Source organism: Sitodiplosis mosellana, unplaced genomic scaffold (assembly GCF_009176505.1).
Source record: "Sitodiplosis mosellana isolate CC-2019 unplaced genomic scaffold, AAFC_SMos_1.0 Smas_scaffold_3, whole genome shotgun sequence".
In the NCBI taxonomy this organism is placed as follows: domain Eukaryota; kingdom Metazoa; phylum Arthropoda; class Insecta; order Diptera; family Cecidomyiidae; genus Sitodiplosis; species Sitodiplosis mosellana.
In genome coordinates this window covers 7,427,628-7,454,706 of record NW_022595246.1, presented here as the reverse complement: position 1 = coordinate 7,454,706, position 27,079 = coordinate 7,427,628, and the positions used below count along the sequence as shown (strand labels likewise).

Below are 27,079 nucleotides of genomic sequence, written 5' to 3'. Positions count from 1 at the left end.
ATGAGCGCACAATTTCAGTGCAGTTTCCGAATACGGAAAATTTATGATATCATTAAATTAATTATGCCACTTAAATTGTATCTGTTGACATTCATTTTCGGCAATCAAAGTTCTTGCTGAGAGAAAAGTATCATCAGCAAACAAACCGGTAGATAGAGAGAAAGACAGAGGAGGAAAAGGAACGAATTTACATAATTATGAATGTCACATATTTTGCATGCGAAAATGCATATTCTTTTTCACTGCAATGATAGCACACGGTGGGAATCATGATAATGGAGTAATTTGATGGAAAATGCTTGCAGTGCCACTGGTCTTACAGCGCATATACATCACACGATGAGAGAGAGAGAAAGAGCCCGAACGCTTGTTCCATCTAATTACGCTTAATCATCATCATTCATCATTATCGAAGTCGATGCTAATTACGGTCATCATAAAATATATATTCAAAATTACCGGTTGCGTCGAGCGTATTTTTTTCCCGTTCGCGTTCTCAATTTTAATTACAACTTTCTGCAATTTACTGAATAATGATTTTCTCGCATTAAGGATTCAGAGTTCGGCGAACAACAACAAAAAACACCGATAACAACAACAACAACAACAACAGCAACGGCCGCGACAGCGAGAAAATCTATTTGAATATTTTTCCACGGATACTTTGCATAATCGAGTAAAGAGTTAATCTTTTCGTCGGCCATCGGAAGGTCGATATACAAAGCCGGGAATATTCTAATAACATGAAATCTCCGCTTATTTTTTTTCACAGTTTTTTCATCAAATTGAATTAGAAGCCGTAAATCTTGGCACATTTTTCATTATCATTTATTGTAAGTGAACAACAACTCTGATCTCATTGCATAGATTCCACTGTTTTTAATAGCCTACCACTATTCTCCCTCTCGATCTCTCTAATTTGCAATATTTACTCTCGAAAAATAAAGAAGACTAAATGCGGCCAACTAGACTCATCGATGGCAATTTATTTTCGCATCGCATGTTCAATGCACCATTTTATGTTTTAACGATATGTAAATAATCAAATAAATAATGGTACATTATAATAAACGTAAACAGGTCTTTGTTTGTTTTTTTTTGTACTGCACTCTATCTCTGCTTTTCAGTTTCTCTGTTGTTGTTCGTGGCTGGGTGCCGATCGAAAGTACGACAACAGGTGACCAAATATGCATAATCTTCACTCGAAACTTGCAAAAATACCCATTAAATGGTACACAAGAAATGGAACGAAACAATCTTTTCGGTTTTTTTTGCTAGCGCAAGAAATAACCGAGTAAATCGTCTCAATCTGTGAATCTTGTCGACTTCTCTCTATCTTTGCTTTTGCTTCTCGTTCGTTGCTATTGTATGTTGGTTTTCGTTTCTGTGCATTTTAGTGCAGTGCAGCTAGATTCGTTTCCACCAAATTCGATGGAGAAGTTTATTTGTTTTGTCAGATTTTTGCTACATTTCATCTGTTGCGGAATATTTGGCCACATAGGTTCCATTCGGACAGGTAATTACAGTGAAAAATTGCGGCATAAAAACGCACTTTTTCTTGCTGCTTCTGCTGCATGCGTTTTTCGAAACCATTCATACAAAAGAACCGAGAACAGGTGTAAACGTGCATTGTTCTACATTTCATGCTGAATGTTATTTTCAACATATCTTTAATTGATTCACAGAAAAATTATTCGATTATTATTTTGTGTGTGATTGTTAGCGTTTGGGTTTTTTTTTCTTTTTTTTACTTACATTGTAGCTATGGCTTTGGGCCATTTCCTTTCTGTAAAAAGAGCAACTATTCAAACAAAAAGCACGGAAATTGCAAATAATATTTTTAATGTATGACTTTTTCTACCTCGAAACGTCTGTTCGCCGAAACAGTGTTGGGCCGAAATTTAACTAACGATTCCATTCATTGGATTCGCCCGGTCGTTGATTCAAAAGGTAACATTTTGAAGAGAGCACATTTCGTTTTTCTTTCATTTTTTTCCTCATGAATTCAATTAAATCAAGCAAATGCAATCATCATTTCAACGACAGACTGACTAATACAGACGGACGAGAGAGAGAAGAAAGAACAACAAGCAATATTATAAAAACCAAAATAAATAAAATATCATGCAAAACTTTCACAATTTCATAAAATAAATGTGAGTGCAATGCAGTATGTGGCAAGTGGTGAATGCCGAACCGCAACCCGAAAAAAAATAAATAATATTGTATAAACACTTTGAAAACAGTTGAATTTTTGCATCAACTTTGAAGTAGAAAAATATGCCACAAAAATGTGTTGTTTTTCCCTCACTTTCTTAAATTCGACGCTAGTTTTTTGATTTGTGAGGATGAGTTGGTGGAAAAGTTTTCGGAATTGAATTTGCCGAATCAGTTGAAGTGAATGGTTAAGTGGATGCGATTATGGGCGATGACGTAGATAGTTAGCATTACAAGAATGCACATTTTTCAAGCAAAAGTCATTTTCGAAATGAAACATACTTCAAGCGATATCATTACGTGAAGGTGAATTATACTTACAAATTTTTTGCAAATGAAAGTTCTTCGAACCAAAGTGTCCTTTACTGACCGGCAAAGAAAAAACCTCGACAGTTTTCATAAGCTTCTGCACTTGTGATGCAAAGTAAACAACAGTAGAAAAAAAAATTCATCGCATTTAAATCACAATCTGTTTAATTTGGTATGTTCAAGTAAAAGCGCAGTCAAATAAATTCGGTTGCAAAGTTAACGAATGAAAAACAGTCTGTTACCAACGAGAATATGTGTCTGGCATTATTTTTTTTCTGCATATATGTTAGACGACCACCAACACCACCGATGGGCGAGACACTTGTAAAGTTCAATTTTATGAATTCTTGAGAATGTTGTCTCCATCATTTCCTTCTCGATTGAAAGTGTTTGCTTTCCTTGTTCTTCATTACGATGAAATGGTTGAAGTTTCCATTTGCGACGAGCAAAAAAAAGGAACAAACTGCTTGCCATTTAAATGAATTGAAGTGACACAGGCCATGAATTAAACATCAATTTTGGGATTTGACAAAAGTCGTTGTGAAGTTTTGTGACGCGGCAACTGTAACGGAGACACGGCTAAGGAGCAGCTAGTACAGTATTCCTTATGCATGGGCAGAAGTCATTCCATTTTAGAAAAGAAAATTGCAAAAAAACAACATTTACCTACCCATGAAATTCCACAGTTTCTGATTTTTCTGCATGCACCGAACAATTTCAAGCATTTTCTCGGCCCAAAACTTTCTCTTTTTCTTCGATGCTATCTTCTCGGAAAGGATGTTCATATTCGGATTCATTCCTTTGGGAACGCACACACACACACTCATATACCAACTTACCCTCATTGTGTCAAGCTCATCGTCACAACAAAATGCACTGTCCGGCATATAAAATAAACCCGGGCAAACGAAACGATAAAAAGATACAAATCGAGAGACAAAGGCACTTCTGCAAAACGTAAAAACTATTGTTGGGGTGGAAAAAAGAAAGTTTTTCCTCTGGTCGTTTGTCCGTACAAAGGGATGAAACTCGGGAATATCGCAACTTTTATTCCAAAACGATGCAAACCGTAACGAAACTAATGCCTTTTTCTACGTTGGCAACCATTAGAAAAATTACAATAATCGTTTTTTCTTCGTTTGATAGTGGACAGAGTGGTGCACGAAGGGAGAGGCAACTAATGAGAATGTGTTACACGTTCATCTGGTAACGATTTGAAATGAAGCGGATTTGGTATTCAGAGTGCACAAGCACACAAACACAGGACATTTTGTCCGACTGTACAGATGGTGACATTAGGAGTGGAGACAAAGTTTTGCACAGCAGTTGGACCGAAAAACTTTCAACATGTCGAAAAAAGCAAGAAAAAAGAAGCGAATTGCATTAAACTCAACTTGATTCAGATGGGATGTTTGTTTCGGTCAAGTTTTATGTGCTCGCAGTCCACTCCGAACAACTTGAACACCATCACCATCGCTGTAAATGATTTAATTAAAAAGGAAAGCTGAAACAAATAGTGAAATAAAAGCCAAGTGTTCACAGTTATACATATAAAGTTTTTGTTCGTTTTTTAATCGATTTGAAACTGAAAATTGGAATTTTTTTTTTTCGATTTTCTTCATGGGAATAAATAAAGCATGTCAAATAAATAATAGATTTTCTGTTTGATCAAAACTGCTATTCGATTAAATTATTTTTTAAGATTGCTATCGATATTTATATAGGTTATCCTTTGTTTTGTTTTAAAAACTTACGCACTACGCACTGAATCAATCCTTATATCGTTGCAGTTTTGATTATGAATTTTCTGTTATGTACAATTTAGTGTCAACATGTTGTGTTTTGCTTTGCATTTTCGGTTTGTATTGATTTACTTCTACAGTGATAATGGCTAACCTATTTACATTTTATAACTTCTCTTCTTGTATTTAGAATTTTACTCGCCTCCATTCGCTCTCTCTGTGTGTAGCTACTTCAAGAAAAGCAACTCCAAGTAGTTGAGATGACGTCACAATCGCCGAGTGCACCAGCCAGTGTATTGTGAAATGGATTTGATTGTTCTCTGTTGATATCAAAAGCGAGTGAATTTGAATTGAAACCGTTATCGCCACTTTGATGGTGGTGGTTTGTGGCGGCGCACATTTTCAGCGTGATTCCATAAGCGGATCAGTAAGTGATTCGGCTGGAGCGGACCGCCAAGTATGTGGATAGATTAATCGAAATTGAATGAACTGGGGGGAGAATGTGCGTGCATGTGTGTGTGTGTGTATTTGTGTGCACTCTAAACATGTATAGCCGTCATTTGTGCATAAGCTATTGATGTGGTTGAACCATTAAAATCCATTTCACAGTCATTAATGCTGGTGGTGCTGCTACTACTGGCACTACTGCTTATCAAATTGGTTTTATCACAATGCTTCTTATTTGATTTGATACGTTGCCGCACCGAAACTATCGTACAAATGACTAGAGTCACAACCAGTACAAACACACACACCAGCGATAGCACGGTTTCGATGTCATTGTGCGTGATTTTGGCGGTGGATGGCGACGTTTTCGATAGTTTGGCAGCATCTCGAGATGTGGTTAAAGTGCCATGCACACGATTTTCCTTCTCGTTGACGTTGTTGTTGTCATTTTTGCCGGCTTTCTCAACGACACCATCGTCGCCGTTGTGCATACTAGTTTGATGTGCATTGTACAAGGGTTTTGCGGTTATTTGATAATCATTATTATATTCATGTTGCTTCTGGTAGTTGCGATGTCGTGTGATGCTGACAATTGCTTCTGTCTCGTCATACTCACGATGGCCATGATTATTATCATCAACATCATCGGTTGCTTGAGCTGTTGGCGTCAATGGTGTTGGTGCAGCAGTTTTTGTCGTTGCCAGCTTTGAGTGCGGTTGTAATAATGATGGTGGTGGTCTTTCCGCTCTATCGTTGTTGCCCTTTTCTTCACTTGCATCATCATTGTTAGATGGTATCACCGCCTCAGGTCTTCCACTCGATTCAGATTCCAATGAGGACTTTGTCGTCGTTGTTGTCGTTGTTATTGCGGCTTTCGTTAATGCCGTTGTGGTGTCGATCAGAATTGGTAGCGATTTTGACATCTTGCTGGTGTTCTGCACCGCAAAGGAAAATGAAACGGAGAAAAAGAGAAAATGAATATCAAGTTGAAAATTAGGTTAGTTGCCAGCTTTTTTAATTGATATCTGAACTATTTACTTTTACTTCTCTATGAGTAAAAAACAACAATCAAAAAACAACATGTTAATAATTTCTGAACTCCCGCATTTCGATGTCTACCATTTATCTCAAATTATTCCAATGGATTTTGATGAATTTTATTAATTATAAATATGAAAAGAAAACTTTTAGCAACAAAAATATGAATCCACACACATCCAAAAGCTTTCATCCATTGCTTTCTAAACGCAAATGCTAAAGCAGTCTGGTTAGCGTTATACATGCCCGTATATTTTGCTCGACAATTTGATTGCCACTTTTAACTTCCGGCTTCTGCCGTCGTAGAACGCTATGAATTAGTAATTTATACCGAAACCGGAAGCAAAAGCAAAGTTTCACTTCAGCAAACTAGAAATGACGGTGTTTTCTTCTCATTCGATTTATTTTTGCCAATTTTGTTTAGAAAAAGACCAAATATTTTGCCTTCGCCCCTCCTACAAGTCGCCAATTTGCGATTGTTAAAGGTGGCTGCCGGTGAATGCAAAATATAGGCGTTATTAGTATTGTACACTTTTGATCGCTATCGGGAAACTCATTAAAAATTACAACTGAACAAAGAACACCTAATTGCTCCGAGTGAGTGTATATCACAAATACAGTTGTAATATAAATCATACATACGATTAATATGGTCTAGTGAATGAGCTCGATAAAATTGCTTGGGAAAATATGGTTCTTATCATGTGGTCGCATGTGACAGAAATGTAGTAAATAATAATTTGAATATTTTTTTGTGCTCCTTTGTTCATTCAAACATTCGTTTTTTGTTGAATGTCGAGGGAACAACAAGGGGCGTTTATTTTTCATCAGCCATTGCTTTTGTCAATGAAACATGAAAACTAAATTAAGTCATTACGTTGGAAAAGTTTATTAGATGTATATTTCAAAAGCTACTTTTCGACGACGCTCGAACCAGAGAACCTTTAACACGTAATCGATATTACATAGCCCGTGGTGTGATTATCGGGCCGCTAAGAAATCACCAAGTCACGGATTGCACTTATCACGGAAAGTGTGAAACTTAAACGAACACATCCATTTTGAAATCGGTGACTAAGTTTCTTTTTTCTCTTTTCCTCTCTATTATTCTTTCTTCTCTGGTTCAACTTTCGAAAGGACAGAGAGAGAGAGAGAGAGAGAGAGAGGGAGAGCGAGAGCGAGAGAGAGAGAGTAGAGAGAACTAATGCATAGCTCAACAGCGCTTGTTAAATATTTCACATGGATCTCAATGGTCAGAAGCACAATTTGAACAGTACATGGAAATGGTGTGATTTAAAAAATTCAAAAAGCCACAGTCAAAACGCTGAACATAGTTTGTGTGTGTGTGTGTGTGTGTGTTTGAACCGTTCGTTCGACACAACGACGTGTCAACACCGGCTCTTTTCAACGGGACTTTTCATTACGTTCCGTACAATGTTTCGAGTTAATTACATTTAATAACTTAATGTTCATTCTCATAAGCCCGAGCAAAGAAAGCAGCTTTACATTATCGTTCAGTGCATTTTTCAATACGGTCATAAATGGCATGCGATCAAATCGAGCCCGTGTGTAATGTCGAGTCACACGCAATACACGGGGAAAATCACTGGGTGAAATCGATACCGAACATGGAAACGATGTGCAAAAAGTCGCGGAAATCCTTATGCGATTGCAGCGAGATTTTCACAATGAAAATCGATTGATTCGAACGCTTCGCGAGTAATTATTACAGTTGAATTAACAATTGCCATTCCATCGAATAGTCGATGATTTTCATGCGCAAATTGAACTGATTAAAATTCAATTAAACTTAATCAAGTTTGTTCGTTCATTTTTTCTTTGTAATTACGAACAAAAAGTTTTATTTCTTTTTAATTTTCAATTAATGGCATAATTTTCCTTTTACCTTATTTTTGCACGTCACTTGAATGTGATACTTCGAGTCGGGCCAAAGTGATAGTTCCGCTTCGTGTGTGTCGGTGAGTAGATTGCCCATGATACCGCCACCGAAAATCTCCCATGTGACCAGGCATTGATGTTGTGCTGGATCGTTGGCATACCAAGCGATATCGGCCATTGTTAGCGACTTATCTCGCACCATCGATCGAACGGATAGTTCAAATACATCGGACGCTTCGGATTTTTCCAATTCAGTACTTTGAGTCTCGACCACTGAAGCAGCCCCCGAACGTGGCGCACAATTATTCCAACACTGTTTGACACAAGAGAAAATATATTGAATTAATAATAATACGTTGTGCAATTACCTGTTTTTTTCGTCATTCGTCTTTATTAAATTCAAATTGGTTTGATAAAAAAAAAATGCAATTTCATGCATGAGAAAATAACGAATTTATAATTTTAAGGCTGTAAAATGCACACAGTGGAGAGAAAAAATTTTGAACCGAAAAAAAATGTAATAATGACTTTGTGATGAGTGCAGCAAAAATGTGTGACATTTCGATAAAAGTAAACTTAATGTAGTGCAAAATCATGAAATTCATTCGCGCAAATAAATTTCTGCTGAATGACACATAAAAAATTGCAATTTTCTGACGCGATCCTGACAGAAAAAATATTATCCTCATGCAACAACAACAATGATGATTATGACGAAAATGGGGTAAAAAATACATTTTATTTATAGATGACATCAGTGCGCATATTAAATGACAGGGAAATGAAATATTTACTTCGAGCAAGTCATAACAATGTGAGATAAAAGCAAAATGACAGCACACACAAGCAACAATTTTAATGAAACATCCAACAACAACACGAAAAATTCGTTGGTAATAATTGCAAGCATTGGAAATAACGCTCGATGTACGTTTTCTACTGAAAATGGGTTAACACACAATGAAATCAAACAATATCTTTGAACACAAGCATGATACGAAAATGAGCTTTAATCCGGCTTAAGTCCTGTTTCCATGTTATCTCTTCGGTTATCGCAATTATAATTAATTCTTCAAGCACAAAATGATAGTTTAATGAACAAAAAATAACATGCAAGTTAAATGGGTTGACTTCTTTGTTTGCTTTCGTTCTCATGCGGCTTCAAGCTGTGTAAACTCACCATCAGATTAACCGCATCGGGGAAATTGTGAAATTGATATGGCGGAAAGTCACACTGTAAATAAACCGGATACTAGAATATTGTAATATTTTTCTTTTCATTGAACAACAATAACAGAAATATGTAAATGAACGTAATCGAAATGAAAATTAAATAAAATTGAAATTAACGGAAATGGTTGGACGACAATCATAATAAGATTATCAGAAATATTTGAAAAAAAAAATTCAGGAAATCAACGCTACTGTTATGATGTAGACTTGATATGGAGAAATTTGCTCTTGTTTTTTTTTGTACAAGTTGGTTCTGGGCACAAATGATACGACGGTACAAGGTCACTTAAATGTAATATAAGCTTGGTTATACTGGGAATTTTGCAAGGAGAAAAAAATTCTTAACTTTTCTTACTTGAACTACATTCTTATCGTTCTCCTATATTTTTTTTTATTGCGATAGCAGTCACTTGCATATGTATAAAAATTGGACAGATATGCTACACAAAGTGTGCATAATCATTGTCGTCAGACCGACGTATTTTGTTATTATTGCACAGCCCAGATGGAAGTATGAGTTATCAAATTAAAATTCATTTGTTTTAATTCCAATTCTTATTGATCAAATGCCAAGTTCGAGACTCGGGTATTATAATCTACTTATATGCTCACAAGCTTGGTGATGGTGTAAGATTCAAGCAGTTGCATTCAATTTGGCTCTCGAGGAGCACCTAAAAACAGTGTTGAAATCTGTTAACTTTATGTCAAACTACGCAAAAATGAAAGTGACTTGGGTTTCTGTTATTCTTTCCAGAGAGTAAAATAGCGGGCAGTCGTGCCCATTTTGGGCAGTCGTCAAGCCATCTGGGCAGTTCTAAAATTGATTTTGGGCAGTTCAAAAACATCCTTTTTAAACAATATCAACAGTAAAAAAATTCAAATTATAATCATTTTCAATATTCTAAACAATCAAATTTGAAAATTCGGTGCGCTGCGAGCACCTAGTTGTCACTATTCACGCTAATTACTGACAACTGAGTAAGACATAAGAAAAACGTGTTGAATGTCAAAGTTGTTGTGAAATTCAATTTTTATTCATTTTCTGTAGTTTTGCCAAATAGTGACAAAAGTCAGCCCTCAGTGGCATCAATATTCGCTAACCAGTCAAATGTGTTGGAAGATGACATCCCTATGTAAACCCATACACAGTTTCTTATAATACTGCTTCTTCTTCTTCACACTGTCGTACACAATGGGCGCGGCCGTATTGAAAATGTATACAGTGTATTGCGTGCCATTTGTGAACATTATAACCAATATGGCGACTTACATGTATAGACGTGTTAGTTAAGAAGAAGAAGCAGTCGCACTGCACCGTTCGCATACGGACGGAAGATGAGAGTACTACTGACACACAAGAGAGTAAAAACATCGTTCGAATTGATTTGCACTAAGTGAAATATAAAACAAATTCATATATATATGATTTATGGTAAAAACAAAATTTTGGGCAGTACTCATTTTCGCTTATTTTACTCTCTGATTCTTTCACTCCTGTTTGGTATGTGTGGATTCCAAATCGGAATTTCCGATGAATATTGAAGGCGGAAAGAAGATATAAAAAAAATAATTATGCTTTTAATTTGATTTACAATATTTCAGCATCGACCTACGGTCAAGTTTACCAACCGAAAGATCATCAAAAAATATTATCTCATGACATTGAGCGAGGTAAGATAAAGTGTTGCAAAAAATTTAAGATAATGAGTCAAAAGACGATTATTTTTCAAAGATATTTGCGATTGACACTTTAACTAAATCATTTTTTCCGAAGACAAATTGGCACAAAGCCTTTTCCCATTGTCGTCACCTGGGCATGACTTTAATTAGCATTTCATCGAAAGAGGAAAACGATAGAATCTTACAGCAAATTGAAAACGAAGGTAGCACTTGTAGAAAGAATACGCTGTGAATTCAAATACGATGCAAAAATGATGATGCAGTAGCAGAATCAGTATTAAGACTTTTACCATTTTTTCAGATCACAATGATAAAACATTTTGGACATCAGGCACAAAATTGGGCAACGATCAAGTCTATTACTGGATGGGTAATGGTAAATCATTGGGATTTATTAACTGGTCCGAAAACCAACCGGACAATCATGATTGGGGTATTGGCGAACCAGAGGCTTGTCTTGAAATTTGGCCGAAAGGAGTAGCAAGTGTTGGCACTAGGTGGAATGACGCTCTTTGCAGTTCAGCGTATCATTTTATTTGTGAACCAGAGCAAATTGAATACGAATATTGTTCGAGCTAATTAAAATGTTATAACAAGTATAAATGAATATTGCGGCAAATATACAATTATCTTATAATGGATGTCATTTCTTCTCTCTATTTGCCCCTTGTTCAAAAATTATACTCAAATGACGTTGGCTTTGACACACTTTTAATGTTTCCGAAAAGAAGTCATATCTAATTCAGGCAGCTACGAACAGAAAGTTCAGAATGTTGTGTATAGCAGTTCTATATGTAGAACATGGGAGGAATGAAAAAAACTTACAATTTGTTGTTACATGTTGTTACAGATAAAAGAGGATTGCCATAGCGAATGTGGATTTTACATTTTACGTTAACATGGACAAAAAAACAATCGGACAGAAAAGAATAGCTACATCCACAATGCACCGCATCGAGACGACGCAAACATTAGTAATGACATTTATTTTAGTTTACTGCAAATTGTTGTCATAATTTTTATTTCGCGCTGTGTTTTTTTTTTCGAGTGTGAAATAAAAAGTGCTGATGGCGACGAGGGATAAGGATTGTGATGGCATTACATTGAATTACACAAACCGTCGCCCTTTTTAATAGAAGTTTTTCCACTCTTTCATAGAAATTCGCAGTCTAATGTGTTCATTGAACAAAAATAACAAAGATATATGGATCAGAATAATCGAAATGAAATATGACGAATTGGTTGGATGATAAGAAAATTATTCGTTTTGGTTCGATTTACATTCATCAATATCATTTTATTTGCGAACAAGAATAAATTGACCTCTCACTGGCGTCATCATATCCGTTCAGCTTTCATTGGGGACTGAACTTATTGGACTGTCTTTTAATCGTTATTGCTATCACTCTGTTATATTGTAACACTCTTGATGTTTAATAAAGAAGATGAATATGAATAATTTCCATGAAATCGGGGTAAATGAATGCTTGTGACATATTCAAAAATTTCATGTGCGAAAACAAATAAATTGATAAGTTGATAACGTCACTTGAATCTGGAATTCCCGCATATTACCCAAAAATAATTTGGAAATCAATTGTTTTTCAAAATATGCATGAAAGATCAAATGTCAAATTTTAATCTCGAGTATCACAAATTCCGTCTGGATGGATGTGTATATAAGCTTGGCGAAGTGTGATCTTCTTACAGTCACGTTCAATTTGGATCTCGGTTCGTAGGCAAAAGAACATTTCCAATTGTGCAATTGTGTTGAAATCACTTAAAATAAAAATGAAATTAATTTTAGTTTGTGTCATTCTCCCCCTCATATTTGGTATGTGCAAATTTATTCGATGAAAATGAATTATTCTAATAATCCTATTAAGATTCAAAGAACTAGAGAAAACAATCAAACCAAATCTTTGTTTTATATGGTTTTTAGGCTATGGGTCTTTCTTTATTTTTATTTCACACAGAGTGTAAGAATAAAAAAAATGACCATTGCACGAAATCCGAATAAAACCGGATTTTATTTGATTGTTTTCATCGAAATATGAGCGGCCAAACTCAAAATGGGTTTCCATATTCGAACTAGAGAAAGAATCGTTTCAATTATTTGCATTATTTCAGTTTCTGCCTACGGTCAGTTTTGTCAACAAAAAAGTTACCATCTCATGACATTGACTCCGGTAAGAAAGAGTTTTGCCCAGAGAATGGGATATTTTTTATTCAGATGGGATAGAAATATCGCATAAAAATATTCGATATTTTCCTCGCGTTGCGTTCAACCTTCATCACGTTCAATGTCTAGAGTTGAAAATTATCGGATATTTTTATGCGATATTTCTATCCTATCTGAATAAAAAATATCCCAGAGTATTTTAGTTTTACCGGCATTATGAAATAAAGTATATCATTTTTAACAAATATTTATGATTGACAATTCAAGACCAATTGGTTCAAAGCATTTGCTCAATGTCGCAGCTTTGATATGACTCTAGCTAGTGTTTCATCCAAGGAAGAAAATGACCGAATCGTACAGCTCATTGAAAGTGAAGGTAACACTCTCTAAATGAGTCCAGTAGAAAGATTACTACTAACATTTTTATTTTCATAGGCCACAGTGACAAGCGTTTTTGGACATCAGGCACAAAACTGGGTAATGATGGAGCCTATTACTGGATGGGTACCGGCAAATCATTAGGATTTACTAACTGGGCCTCAGGACAACCGGATAAATATGATTGGGGAACAAATGAGCCTGAAGCTTGTATCGAATTTATGTCGAAAAATTGGGACTCCAAATGGAATGACGCACGTTGCAGTGCAGAAAACTATCATTTTATTTGTGAAAAAACGCACCTTTCGTATTTATCACCAATACATTTTAATATTGAAACAAATATAGACAGTATGTCAAGGGCAAATCAATCAAAAGTAATACAACGTGAAAAAAGTAATACAACTTTTTAGTGAATTGCCCCTTGCAGTATGTCTTACAATTGTGTTGAATATGTTTTCATTTCTTGGCATTAAAATAATCACAACATTGTTCAATGAGAATGTTTCAATATTCCAATATATTTGTTTATATATATTTTTAGAAAATGTGTCCAATTAAATACCCAGCAATATCATGTGTGGAACATGTGAAGAGTAAAAAACACGCACAATTTGTATTTGAATGTTGTTACAGATAGAACAGGATTGTCGTAGCGTAAATTTACATTTTACGTTACGTGCACGAAAAACAAAACAATCGGACCGAAAAAAAGCATCGCCATGGCAAGTGGATAGATTCATAATGCGAGCATATGATAATAGTATGTCAAGACATCGGAGCAAACATTAGTAATGACATTTATTTTAGTTTACTGCAAATTGTTGTCATAATTTTTATTTCGTGCTGTTTTTCTTGGCGTGAAATAAAAAGTGCTGATTGCGACGAGGGATAAGGATTGTGATGGCATTTCATTGAATTACGCATAAAATCGCCCTTTTTCCGCTCTCTTTTTTTGTCTCTCGCATTCGAAATGTACATTTCACAGAAATTCGCATAGCTAATGTGTTTCTCTGTTGTGTATTTCCATTTTTCGGTTCGAAAATCTAATTCGATTTTAATTTGGCGTATCCCAGAAGGTGTCGTTAGAAAATGTGTCAAAGTGTGGATTTTCATATAGATCCTTTCATCTGTGCCTATAAAATGTGCCGTACATTTCGTAATAAAAATGGCACGTTCCATTAAATTTGACCTTGAGTCAAAGCTGCCGACCGCAGTTCAGCACTTTTTCTTCTTATCATGCCCATTTTTTGCTGCTGCTACTTCTTCAAAGCGAAAATTTGCGCCAAAAACAAAGTGCTGCAAACGCATTTTCTTCAAACAAAAAATAAAGAGCGAAGGAAATGCGTTGGTGCTGTCTGAAAATGAGCAAGTTTGTGGGGGAGAAGAGTGTGGGCCACCATTCATACCCGGTTGGATCAAGGAAAAATAATGACGGTAGCCGTCTTATCTCGCATATGTTCTTGCATTGGAAGAAGGTCTTCCATTTCCAATTTTCGTCATAATTTGTTTCGCATAAGGTTTGCGTCTACTGTTATTGCTGTTATTCTTTTTATGATTATTACTCGGTTTGTTGCTTTCGTTCATCGCATACAGTGCTGACTCGAGACAAACAGCGACAGAGACATGTTATGTTCGAGCTGAGAGCAAATTTCGGTTGCTTCAATGTGTCGTTGAAATACACAGTTTTGCGTTTTGAAATGGCCATATAAAAAACATGGCTAAAAAAAAACAGAGAATTTAAGCCTTGATTCGATGTGAATTTAAATGGTCCAGAGACTCAAGAGGCCCCCGCATACATACACTTACAACACGCATAAATGACGACGATATATCCATTTTTGCATATTTTCCACATAAAATTTTCCATCGCAATTGAATTCGAGCGAAGCATCAAACTTATAAATTTTAAAGGGAACCGTTTGCTATCCGCTCATTTTTCGACCAACATCATCTGGCGTTTGTATCTTCTATCCATCCATCTATCTATCTCGTTTTCTCTTGTTCCGCATAACCCAATCGCTTGGACCGTGTATGTATCGTATGGTATCGTATGTGTGTTTACGGAAAACGAATCATATATCACGCATGCTGGCCATAAACATTGTAGCTACCCGTAATTTTTCATATGAAATATGCTTTGCATAGCTAAACGCGTACATAGTACCATTTTTGCTGATGATGTTGTATTTCAAATTCAAATCTGCCGTAAAATAAAAGCCACTTTCTCCGGCTACTTGCGATTATTGTTATTATGATTGTTATCTTCATCATTTATTGGCCTGTCAAAAGCCAAAGCATATAACATCTCACTGACAGCGCATTTCCCTTTGGAATTCTCCCAAGAGAGAGTGAATTGTGCGCGCGTGGTATTCTGCTGCAAACGGACATTAAAGCCGAAACATTGACCTCTGCTTTTGAAAGCATCGACCATGGAAAAAGTTTACTCGGGAGCGTAACAACGCAGCTTCAAAATTCATTTTGCTATTAAATGTTGATGGGCAAAATTGTGCTGCCATTATGGTTTTCAAGATCAATTTTTCCACAAACAAACCCCGAAGAGCGCCACAAGATACACAGTTTTATATGGTTAAAGTTTTCAGCGTCATTCAGAGATTTTGCGGTTTGCTCACATTTTTCGCGCTCAATCGGTTTTAATTTGCGCTAGACATGGTTGAAGTGGGATTTTCATTAAATTTGAAGCTACAAGACCGAGATAGAAGAAAGCAGTATACAGTTTCATTGTTTAAATAACAATGTGAAATGACGACGTCAACTGCCAGTTTTCAACAGGCGATTTATGCAGAAAAAATGTCATTCGGTGCCAGCTTTTTCGAATACATATTGTCTCTAATGTATCATTTTTATTCAGAAAATTTCGAATATATATCATCATTTTGTGGATAAATTAACAATTTCATGTTAAATAGTATGCATGGCGAACAGCTTGGTCCGAGCACTATGCGCCACAATTTTCCACGTTGAATGTTTTGTAAAATGGCAAGGAACTGGATTAAAGTCTACTGTTGCTGGTTTATTGCGATGAAGTCTATTGCTTCGTATGGAATTATTTGAATTTCTATGAACGAAATGAGCTCTAAACGTTTTATACCTCGATAAAGTTGTGAACGAAAAATATATTTGTAATTTATTCTTGGAATATTTTTCTTTCGAATGTGGCAATGGAAGCTGAGTTAGCGTCGCATCATGACTGAATGCATATGAAACTGTCTATTTTTCGCTCTCTTTGAATGGAATGAAAGTAATGCAGACTATGTTTGTCTGTCCCCATTGCAAATACTACATTTTTTTTTCTTTTGATACAATAACAAAAGGGAGCTCGTGCCAATATTTTTGGCACTGATATAAAGAATGACAGCAACCAAAAGCAGACTAGAAGAAGAGAGCGGAGAGAGAAAAAAAAAATTGCGCACCGAATTAAAGTATCCAAAAAATGGAAAGTAAAACTCGTTGTGAATGCTAAGCGTCTGAGTGGATAGGAAAAAAAAGGAATTTGAAACCATTGTCGCGGAAAATTACATTATCATATCACATTTTTCTTGCTGCTTCTGCTACAAGGAGCCGAGAGTGAGAGAGAGAGAGAGAGAGAGAGAAAGCGCGCGCGAGATAGAGAATGGAAATGAATGACTCTTTACTGGCGGCTTCAGGCGAAACAGGCATCAAAGGACAAGATCCTATCAGTTTTGCATGTTATTATTCGTCGCTGGTGCTACTAGAATATTTTATAAACAAATTACGAGATACGCTCTTCTATTCACAATTCCGTTCATGTCATCGATTGCAAAACGGCACCGTCTCTGCCGTTCTCTGTTGGCTTATTCGCATTGAACATGATGTATTTACATGTCAAAAGAGTGGAAATAGCACGAGAGAAAACAAACTATCTTTAGTTTAAAAATGACTTTAGCTTAACAAATGGCTTGAATGAAGAAGCGAAAAAAAAGTAGACCTCGTTTAATGATGTGAATTTGATATTCGAAGCTGCCGTTTATTTTTTCTCGACCTTTTGCAAACAAAGAAAAATGCATAATTGAGATTTCATCTTTTGACTTTCCATAAATCACACAGAATGAAAACATTTTTTTCTTTGTATTTCATTTTGATTGGTACAAAAACTTGGGCAGTTTTTTTCTTCTCGATTGCTGTTTGATTGAATGGCGTCGATAATAAGTCGATTTGAAATTTTTATTTGAAGTGTTCACAAATCAATAAATTTTAAATCAGGTCATCTCATTTGAAATGCGAGCCGAGCTTGGCGGATGGCGAAAAAAAGAACCGGCAACAGCAATTAATGTAGGTTGTCGATGGGAAAAACGGAGCGAGAGAGTCAGAGATTGAGAGTGTGTGTGTGTGTAACAAGCCAGGTTTTTCTTGCTGTTCGCTTTTTGGAATTATTTAAACTGGCATTCGTTTGAAATGCGAATCAAAAAAACTGGCAGGACAAATCGAACAAGAATGATATTGGTGTAATAAATCTTTATTTTTATGCTGAATCAACAATTTTATCTCGATTTCATTTTGGTTCTTGTTTTTTTTTATCCTATTTTGAATTTATTTTGTAATTCATATCGTTTGTGTTGCGAATGATTGCGAGCGTTCTGGAATGTTTTCCTCCGCTGTATGTGTGTGTGTGTGTGTATGTCTTTGTTTTCCTTTCATTTGCACGACTGAACAATAAATTTTTTTTCGCTCTGCCAAATACAAATTCCGTATTCATTCGATTCAAGCTTGCCTTTGCGATTCGATGTATGAAAAATATGCAACGAGCAAAAAACGAACACACACACATACACACAGAACGAATCATCCGATCAAAATGACGACAGCGAGCGAGAGAGAGAGAGGAAAAAAATGGCAAAGGAGAGAAAAAAATTATTCAACGAAGTGATCATATAAAAATGTATATGAGTTTCCGATTCCGATTTGGATATTCGTGTAGCGTGCGCTGCATTTAAAATTGCAGTTACAGTAGCATTAATAGCGCTATGAATAGCAAAGTGCTGAATAAATACCAAAAGCGAGCGAGCGAGCAAGTAAGTGAGTGAGTGAGCCAACGAACGAACGAGCAACGACAGCATCATCATTTGTCCGAATGAATAATGCGATGTTATGAATGCAGTCAGCACTCGAAAACTAGAAATGATTTGAAGTCCAGAGCATGCGCTACGGATTCCAACGCAATGGATACAAACAAATGGCATGGACTTAGCCATTGATATATTTTAGCGTATTGGCTATGAATAGTTTTTCAGTTCGATGGACGCGCGGTGGCATATATCGGCGGCAGTGGTGATGACGGCAAATGTTAACCAAGTCCATCAAAAAGCGATGGCTTAGGCTATTTCATACAGACGAGTAATCATTTCAAAATCACATGGACTGTACGAACTATTCGCGCTCAATTCGCATAATAATCATTCGTAGTCCACGGTGAACTTCATCACCGCTTCCAATTTCCTGTACACTCGATTCACACTCGCACCCACACCAATCAATTGTGCAGTGAAGCAGTGTATGGAAAGTAGGATGTGGTCGGCGCGCTTTTATATGTGCGTGCAGTTGTGGATCAGTTAAATACACACTTGAAAATCCAAACGAATTTTCCACATGAAATACTCTCAATGTGCTGAAATATTAAAATGAATTTCATTAACATATTCACTCAAAATTCCGATCCTAATTCATGTGTTATCCATTCAAGCGAAAGATTTTCCATACTTTTATGTGTGTTTGTGGCATCGAAACCGAATATATACCCACCAGGATCCATACAATCTTGTGCTCGGACAATGTTCATGCCCGAGGACTCGTTTGGATAAACCATTTCAGCCGTAAGATGTTTTACTGTTCGAACTCAATGAATGATTTTTGATATTCGTCGACACGAAAATTATCTTCGCATATACTAAGATGGGAATATCACACTGTGGAAAACTTCAATGATACTGGGAATATCTACGACTGGGGGTATAAATGTTTTTTCTTTCTTTCCAGGAACAGAATTACTCTGCTGGAATTCTAGTTCTTCAATGTTAGTTTCGACTTATTTTTAAACGTTTTATTGAATGTGAAGAAAAATGTTGATTTTACATTGAACCTGCAGCTAACATTGAATCTATTTAAAAACGTGTGTTCGAGCAATGGCAACCACATGGATTCAGTAAAATAAACAATAGAAAATAATTACACTCTCCATGAGATTTGTCTGACCACCCGTCCATCAATCTGAATGAGGAGGAAAATCGCATGATGCATGCAATGAAATGCATTTCAATTTTAAATGTGGCTTACAACAAACCGATTATTGTCCGAGGACTTATACATTTTCCAGAAATTCCTTCTTTTTGCTCCAAAATTAAATATTTGATCAAAAATAACAATTCGCAAATTTTTCAAAGAAAACAAACTTTTTCATAACAAATGTAAATTTGATGAAGATTTTGATTGAAGAAGAACATTTTTGAACAGAATGTGGTGGAAACGAAATCATTTATTTGTTGAAAGTAGTCATTTTTGAAGAAAAACACGAAAAAGTAAGCATTTCTACCTGGAAATGGAGTGTTTTCATGAATTTTGTACAGTTTCACTTATCAAAAAGAAAATTTTCTTTATTGTTTCCCACTAAAGTAGCATTTTTCCAACGTCCCTGTGCTGATTGGCTGTCACCTTCTGACGCAAAGAATATTTTTTATGATTGCAAATGTGTTTCCATAGCAATTCCCACTCGAAGCCATCATTTTGCAGTGTGATCAGTGGGCAATCACCGAAATAACATGGAAAAATGTCGAAATTTTTGCACATTCACATCGATTATTATCGTTTCCTGTACATGTGTATGTGTCTGTACCAATGGCAAAAAGTGGTCGACCGTATAGTAAAACTGGAGAATATGTTTGGTTTGGATTTTTGTGCGAGTGCCAACAAAAAGTCGCATAAACACTTGTGAATTCATTTCACTTCGATGTTCAGTTTGTTGTAGCAATTTGACGCAAATTGCCAATATGTGACACATCTTCCGTTGCTGCAGCAAGCACTGATCATCGTAAAAAAGAATAAAAGACACCAAGTTCCCAATTGTGTGCACAAAAAAAGAAAAGAAAATCTGTACGATAGTTTTTTTTCCTGTATGCTTTTGCTTATGCGATGTTTGGTTCGATTGCCAAGGAAAATGTTACATATGTCTCTAATGGAAATAGTTTTATTTGTTTTTGGAAGAGCTGCTGCTACTGCAACAATCAAAATGACATGATATCAGGGTAACATATGTTCCGAGAGACGAAAAAAAGAGAGAAAAAATGTGGAGCAAAAGCAAGAAACATCCTCTCGATGTGCTTAAAGTGTGTATTTTTCTCTTGGTTTTTTTCTCCGGTCGAAATAAAGTGATGGCACAATTTTCAACATCCATACAACCATAATACCGTTAATTATACTGACCCAAAAATAGCTTCAATGATGAAACTAGAGTTTCTTATTTATTTTTTTTTCTGCCCATTCGCTTGTCGAGCGCTTGAAAACACTTTTTGAAACAAATGGATTTTTGGCACAAACAACGAAAACGAAAACAATTAAGACATCTTTATACACTAAATTGCTGGATTTTCTCGTTTCATTTTAACAACGACTTAAGTGTATTTCAAAAGACGTGATTAACAACTCCCGTTTAATATTTTAGCCCAGTTTATTGGCGCACACTGAGTGAGAGTACAAAAGGTGAATTGTAAATACAGCGAGCACTCGAAGAGAAAAGCAGATGAAGGCCGCACTTGCATAAGCTCACGAATTTGTACATTAAGTGATTTGAATTTTCTTTTCTTTTTTGAAAGGACAACCCAGTTTTTCTTCGTATAGACAGGAGAGCTGGAGAAAGAAAGCGCTTTCATTATATTTTTAAATGGAAACATTCTTTGTTGCGCTTTCGGAGATTTCGTTTTACCTGAAATGGATTACTTGGCTACGGGCTATGGCCAACAATCTCAACATAATGATAATACTGCCTTTTTCCTTCAGCTAAACGTATTTTCATAATTTTCCCAACAAATTATGGAACAAAAAGCGCTACACTTTAAATAAATTGCATCTTTTTATGATGCTCAAAAAAGAGATGGGCCATTTTGGCTCATGTTGCCCCACTTTTATTAGCAGTTTCTTGCACATTTCATTAATTACTTGTAGTAGCCATTTGCACATAGGGGACTATCATACATTTTTCTTCTGCAGTTGAGCCTTGGCTTTTAAATCGGATTCAATGCCAAAAAAAACGCATGCCTAAATCGACTTTTGTGAATCTGCTTCAGAGAATCTGCTTGAGAATAACCGGCTTTTTAAAAATCAAATCCGATTTTTTGCTTCGCTGCTGCAGTGATTGAAATAAAGAGGAATTTGTTACTTATTCATGAAAATGTAACTAAACCAATTAAGCTTAATTCGGTAAATGTTTTATATTTTAATAAGTAATGGAAATGAAAAGATTGAATGTCGTCTGAAGGTCGAATTAATTAAAATTAAAAAAAAAAACAAAACATTACAAAACACTGTAATGTTGAGCCCTTTCAAAGAAACGAGTTCATTTAGTAGATTACACTTACAATGGAGCAATCCAATTTTTGTAAACAGGCTAGATCGTCGGTGCTGAACTGCATATGAAAAGAGAGAGAGAGAAAAAAAACGGGAAAATTAGTTAGTTAAAAGGTCTCTTTCGCTTAAACTAATTTATTTGAAATGTTCGCGAAAATAAATTCAAACGGCAAAGATGACTCTTTGAAGAAAGAATGAAAGAAAGAAAAATAGTTTCGAATATTCCGTTTCATTCCATGTGCTCTGGTTTGAACGTTGATCAATGGCAGCCGTTTTGAAATGTGAATCCACGCAATAAATTTCACGAACGGAATGGGAGAGAAAAAACTAAATTACAGCAGAAACAAAAAGCGTTGTCGTCACCAACGAGCCATAAAAATATTTTACCTGTTGTGCCACGGCACAAAGACATTTCACATATCGCTTCTTCATTGTTTCAAGTTCAGAAATGAACGTGCGGGTGCGAGTGCAGTGAATAAAATCCATGCAAACGCAAAACGAAGACGGCAAAAAACGAAGAAGGAACAAGTTGAGAGAGAAAGAAGCTAAGCGATGAAAAAGCAATATATTTGCATACGATCGTGCATCTCAACGATATTGATATCGTTCGGGTTGGTAGCATATGTTGGAATAATCTTGAAAATATGCACTGAAAATGCATGTGTGCGATAAAAACAGCAACAACAACAACGACGACAACGACAACGGCAAACAGAAGAATGAGAATCAGAAGCTAATTTAAGGCTAAAATCAGATCAGTGATAACAAACAACGATGTGCAGACACTGAATTATATCGGCCGCATTGGCGCAGACTCTGCAGCCCACAATCGATCGAATTACTTGTAATATATTAGTTGAACGCGATTCAAAAAGCTGTTGTTGAACGCACGTACTAAAAATCGTGTCTACATCGAACGCGGAATGCAGTGATTGCATTTGCATTTTCAACAGGCCAAATGCACATATACCGATATATACGCCAAATACCGGTTGCTGCTGCTTCTGCTGCTCTGTACCACGAACGAACGAAATTAAACAATGTAAAGGAGAACCAAAGACGAACGCATACAGTATGCGTTTCTCACATTCTCCGTGTTGTTGCTTCTCTCTCTCTCTCTCTCTCTCTCTCTCTCTCTCTCTCTCTCTCTCTCTCTCTCTCTCTCTCTCGACTCGATTAGCGTTTACGCTTGTGTTTGCATTGTTCAACATAAACTTTGGCTTCTTAGCATCACAGATTAATCACCAAAGTTGGCTCAAGTTTTCGCAGAAATAATTGCGTACTCTGTTTATTTTTTTTTTATTCTAGTCAAGTACGTTCTTTTTTCTTCTGCTATTCGTCGCTGTTCAGCGTGTTCCAGATGCGTTGTTTTTTCCCTGCTCGATGTTACTTTTATCTACACACACTGGTCAGATGAGACACTCACTTCATCACCAAATGAACTCAACGCAAAATAATTGCATTAAAAGCGAATTTTATGTCGCATGCTTAAGCATAACAAATTAGAACACTTTTCCGTTCACAATTTTACTCGTAAATTGTAAGTCGCAATCCGAGATTCGTTTTTCATGCTGTACTTGTTGTTTGGACTGGTTTTTTAAGTGAAGAGATTCTTTCTACTTCTTTTTGCCATGAGATTTTTTTGTTTTAGTTTTTCATGTATTTTTTTCATTTAAAATAGTGCTTTTCAGTTGAGGAATGTTCGCTTCAGTGGAAAAAGATTCGTCAAAGATGTTCTTTTCAGGAGAAACAGAGAGAATCTCATCGATTTTAATGGGCTGAAGTGAATTTGATGTACAAGTGAAAAGTTCGAAAGTTCGTATAATGCTTGGGAATTTGACGATTGCAATGTAATCGCAAATCATCGATGAATCCAACCACTTGACCTGGAAACGAATAATTCCAGAGCGTACTTTCAAGCACGTTGTAAAGGATTTGCCCGACATCACATTAGTCAAAATAGAGTGAATTTGCATGCTGCTGCTCCAACTGCTAAGGTTCAACAGCCCGAATGATCAAATCGTCAACTAATAACTGCATCGGATTTTGCAATTTCATTCGATGGGATATGCAGTGCATTTGCGAGATGAGAAGAGCGAAACCTTATCAATATGCTAAGTGCGATTTCAGTGCAATGGCAAATGGGACACGATGCCAAATGCGCTTTTGTGAAAAGAATACCAATTTTCGGAGTACATTATTTGTTCGAGGATTGCCGAGACACATCATCGTTGCCGATGTGTTTCAACGACGATGACGACAACAAGAGCAGCAGCACCACCAGGACTAGCAGCGATTCAATCTGTTCCGCAGATATGAAAAAAAATTGAATGTACGCTTATGTACGCCAATACATGAACTCAACTCGCTCACTATGCGACACATTTTATTTCAGCAGATAAAAATATGCAATGTGTTCGAGAAAATACGTGCTGTATGTAAATGAAAGTGTTACTGTTTCTATTCCATCTTGTAAAATCAATTTCGTTTTTTTTCTTCCAAATTCTGCCTGTGTTCATGTAGCAATATGGATTGTTAGCATGCAGACGCGTTCTAATTTTGTATTGTTCCACTTTGGTGCATGAAATTTGGTCGGAAGAGGGTAAATGGTGATTCTAGAAAAAAAAAGAACAAAGAAACGTTTATTTGACAGACCCATTTTCGATAAGGCACATCATGAACAAACGAACGATGAAATCACACTTGATGCCTAAAATAACGGCCCAACCGACGATAACAACAACACACAGCTCTGTCCGAAATTTTTACGAGAATGTACCCAACTTTGTGTGTGTGTTTGTGTGTTTTTTCTTCTTCTTCATTTTCTGTCTCTGGCTCCAACTCATTCGTGTGTTCGTTTGGGTCCGTTTTGCACCGCTACACCCGACTGAATTCATTCAGTGCATTGTATATCACATACCTGACAAAATCAAATTGAAGAAGTGTCACGCCAGAAGACCGAAAGATATATGTACGTTTCGCTGCATGGTATGCGCTCTAAATCTTTTCCACATTGGCTTCTTTTCATTTGGTTTGTTCATGCGATAATCCTACATATATATGCAAAAATTGCAACACACCAAGTGTCAGCTCGGTTATATTAACTTCAAAATCTGTATATAGCCGAAAATAAAATTGCAGAATGTGATACCGGCCGAGTGTGCGCTCGCGATATGTGCGCGTGTTTACGTATGCACAATATATGAACACGTTTTTTTACGACTGAAATCGCATCGTTTTGACACATGTACGAACACAAATCTAAATTATACCAACCACATAGTATATATATCAAGATTTTTTTGTTTTGCAAAAGATATCAAAGCAATGTTCAGTGTGCATTTTCATGGGTTTATTCTCGATTTAATTTCTGCGCTTGCCAGAAGGCTTACAAAATGTATCTGACTTGTTGAGACGAGTAAGAAAATTTGGTTTCGTTGAATATGAACCAGTGAAATTTTATAGAATAATGAAATTAGTAGGATGGTGCGTTGGTGTTGATGCTTGAGATCTGAGTCAGAACATCAGAACATTTTGCCAACAGCAGTGACTGTTTCAAAATTAGCTTTCTATTCGATAGAGTCTGTTTAAAGCCAAACTTTCTCTCATTAAAACCAGATTAATATTCGTTAGTGCCAGCGGGAGAGGGAAAAAGAGTAAGAGATAAAAAGGAGTCAAACATAATATTGGAGTTGTGTGTGGCTGCGAAATAATGAACATGAAAGCGAACAATGCTGTTGCTGTTGAGATTGCTCACGAAAAAATGAAAATGAATTCACAATAATAGAATGCGTTGGGTAATTAAAAGTCTCGAAAGGTATAAATCCGAAAGATTTTTCATTTAATTTGAAATGCGCCTCTGAAATATATGCTTCGAAATCCCCTTTCGATTGATTGTTATCAATACAATCAAGAGAGGCTGTTCAGCGGTGCAAAAATCGTATCACCGAGTGATATTATATGATATTTTTTTGTTGCCCTTTTCCACCGGTTTTAATTCCAAACTGCACCACACACTCACACACATATCAATGACAAATCCGTATCGTTCCCTAATGATGCAACAATGTTTGTTCGTGTGAATTCGATAGCCATAAAAAAAGGCGGTTCGAGTCATAGGTTCTGACATAGTCAGATCTCGTTGATCCTGACCCCACCTGGAAAAATTTGACCCCCAACGATTTTTTTGGACCCGTTGCCATTTTCGGACCTTTTTTGTTGTTTTAGACCTCACTTTTTTCTGGATACCGGTTTTACACTAGATAGAATCGATTTTTGAGAGCGAGGACCTTTTTTTTTTTTTGCTCTTCAAATTCGAAATTGCGGATCACCCGGTCAGCAATTTTTTTCGGGAAGAAATTTACACTAGATAGAATTGATTTTTTTGACCCCCCCTTGAATTTTTGGCTTGACCCCCCCTGAATTTTTTGGTGTCAGAACCTATGGTTCGAGTAAATAAGAGCAAATGTCGGATAAAAATCGAGTACAGAAAAAAGTAACCGTCTCGTAAATCTTTTTCTTGTTCATTGTACGAAGAGAACATTAGTTAACATCGGTTGACACATTCGTTTCGTGTGTGTGTGTGCGTTTTTTTCTCCTTTCATTTCGGATGAAATTGGCTCACAACGCGACCAGCTCGGAAGAAAAAAAAGGATCAACCTTATTGTAATGCATGTTTATTATCATTAGGTTTCAAAGTGCCTTTCATTTGTTTTCTATAAAAGAGACAATTAAATTTACCGCGCTGACAAACGAAAAATACCTTTTCCGTCGTCGTCGTCGTGTGTACGCACCGAGCGACAACAACAACGACAAAAAAAACGAGGAGAACACATGCAAATCAGCGCGCAGCGGCATCTTTGCAGTTTGCCATTTTTATTTGTTTGCATTTGGCCGATGCACGGCTCGTTCATATTATGTGCACAATGATTGAATAAATAAAAATGACAGAAAGCAAAAACGCATTTGGACCGATCTCCTTTTGTATTTAGGTTTTCAATGCGCTCTGCGCTCTGCACCGGTGTGCAATGAATGAAACTATTCTTTGCCATAGAAAGCCAAATCTCAACTAATTTGAAAATGTTCTTCGTTTCGAAAATTCATATGGAATGTGAGTTTTTTTTTGTTCGTTTGCTTTCATGAAAGTTGTCGGCATGAATGGCGAATATTTCGATTTCATATTCATATGGCATTGCCAATTTAAAATCATAAGTCGGCTATACACAACTAAAAACTCATTAAATCGTTGCACATATTCCATTTGTGAAATTTCCATTTCAGTGTAAGGATTTCGTTGCACTGCGAAAAAAGGAAGGGAAAAAAACGCCAAGCCCATCATCAGCATGCACAAGAAAAGTAG

At 36.3% G+C, this 27,079-nt stretch overlaps 2 protein-coding genes across 4 annotated transcripts in view; one reads left to right on the top strand and one right to left on the bottom strand.

Annotated features, from left to right (window-relative positions):
• Positions 1-4,061: 4,061 nt before the first annotated feature.
• LOC129566045 (uncharacterized) overlaps positions 4,062-27,079 on the bottom strand; it is a 60,177-nt gene continuing 37,159 nt past the window's right edge. Inside the window, exons 1-5 of one of the 3 annotated variants that reach the window (XM_055441563.1) lie at positions 22,108-25,982; positions 21,732-21,779; positions 8,833-8,886; positions 7,660-7,965; positions 4,062-5,650 (exon numbers count right to left, since the gene is read on the bottom strand). In XM_055441563.1, coding sequence (XP_055297538.1) covers positions 4,808-5,650; positions 7,660-7,965; positions 8,833-8,886; positions 21,732-21,779; positions 22,108-22,206 — 1,350 coding nt within the window. In that variant the 5' untranslated portion in view covers positions 22,207-25,982 and the 3' untranslated portion in view covers positions 4,062-4,807. Of the gene's footprint in view, positions 5,651-7,659; positions 7,966-8,832; positions 8,887-21,731; positions 21,780-22,107; positions 25,983-27,079 lie in introns of those variants that run through there. The other 2 variants (XM_055441561.1, XM_055441562.1) reach the window with 2 other exon arrangements.
• Positions 12,277-13,622, top strand: LOC129566046 (perlucin-like). The gene is made up of 4 exons (XM_055441564.1): positions 12,277-12,399; positions 12,696-12,754; positions 13,015-13,123; positions 13,183-13,622. Exons 1-4 carry the CDS (start codon positions 12,357-12,359, stop codon positions 13,536-13,538), a joined length of 567 nt encoding a protein of 188 aa, XP_055297539.1. The 5' UTR covers positions 12,277-12,356; the 3' UTR covers positions 13,539-13,622.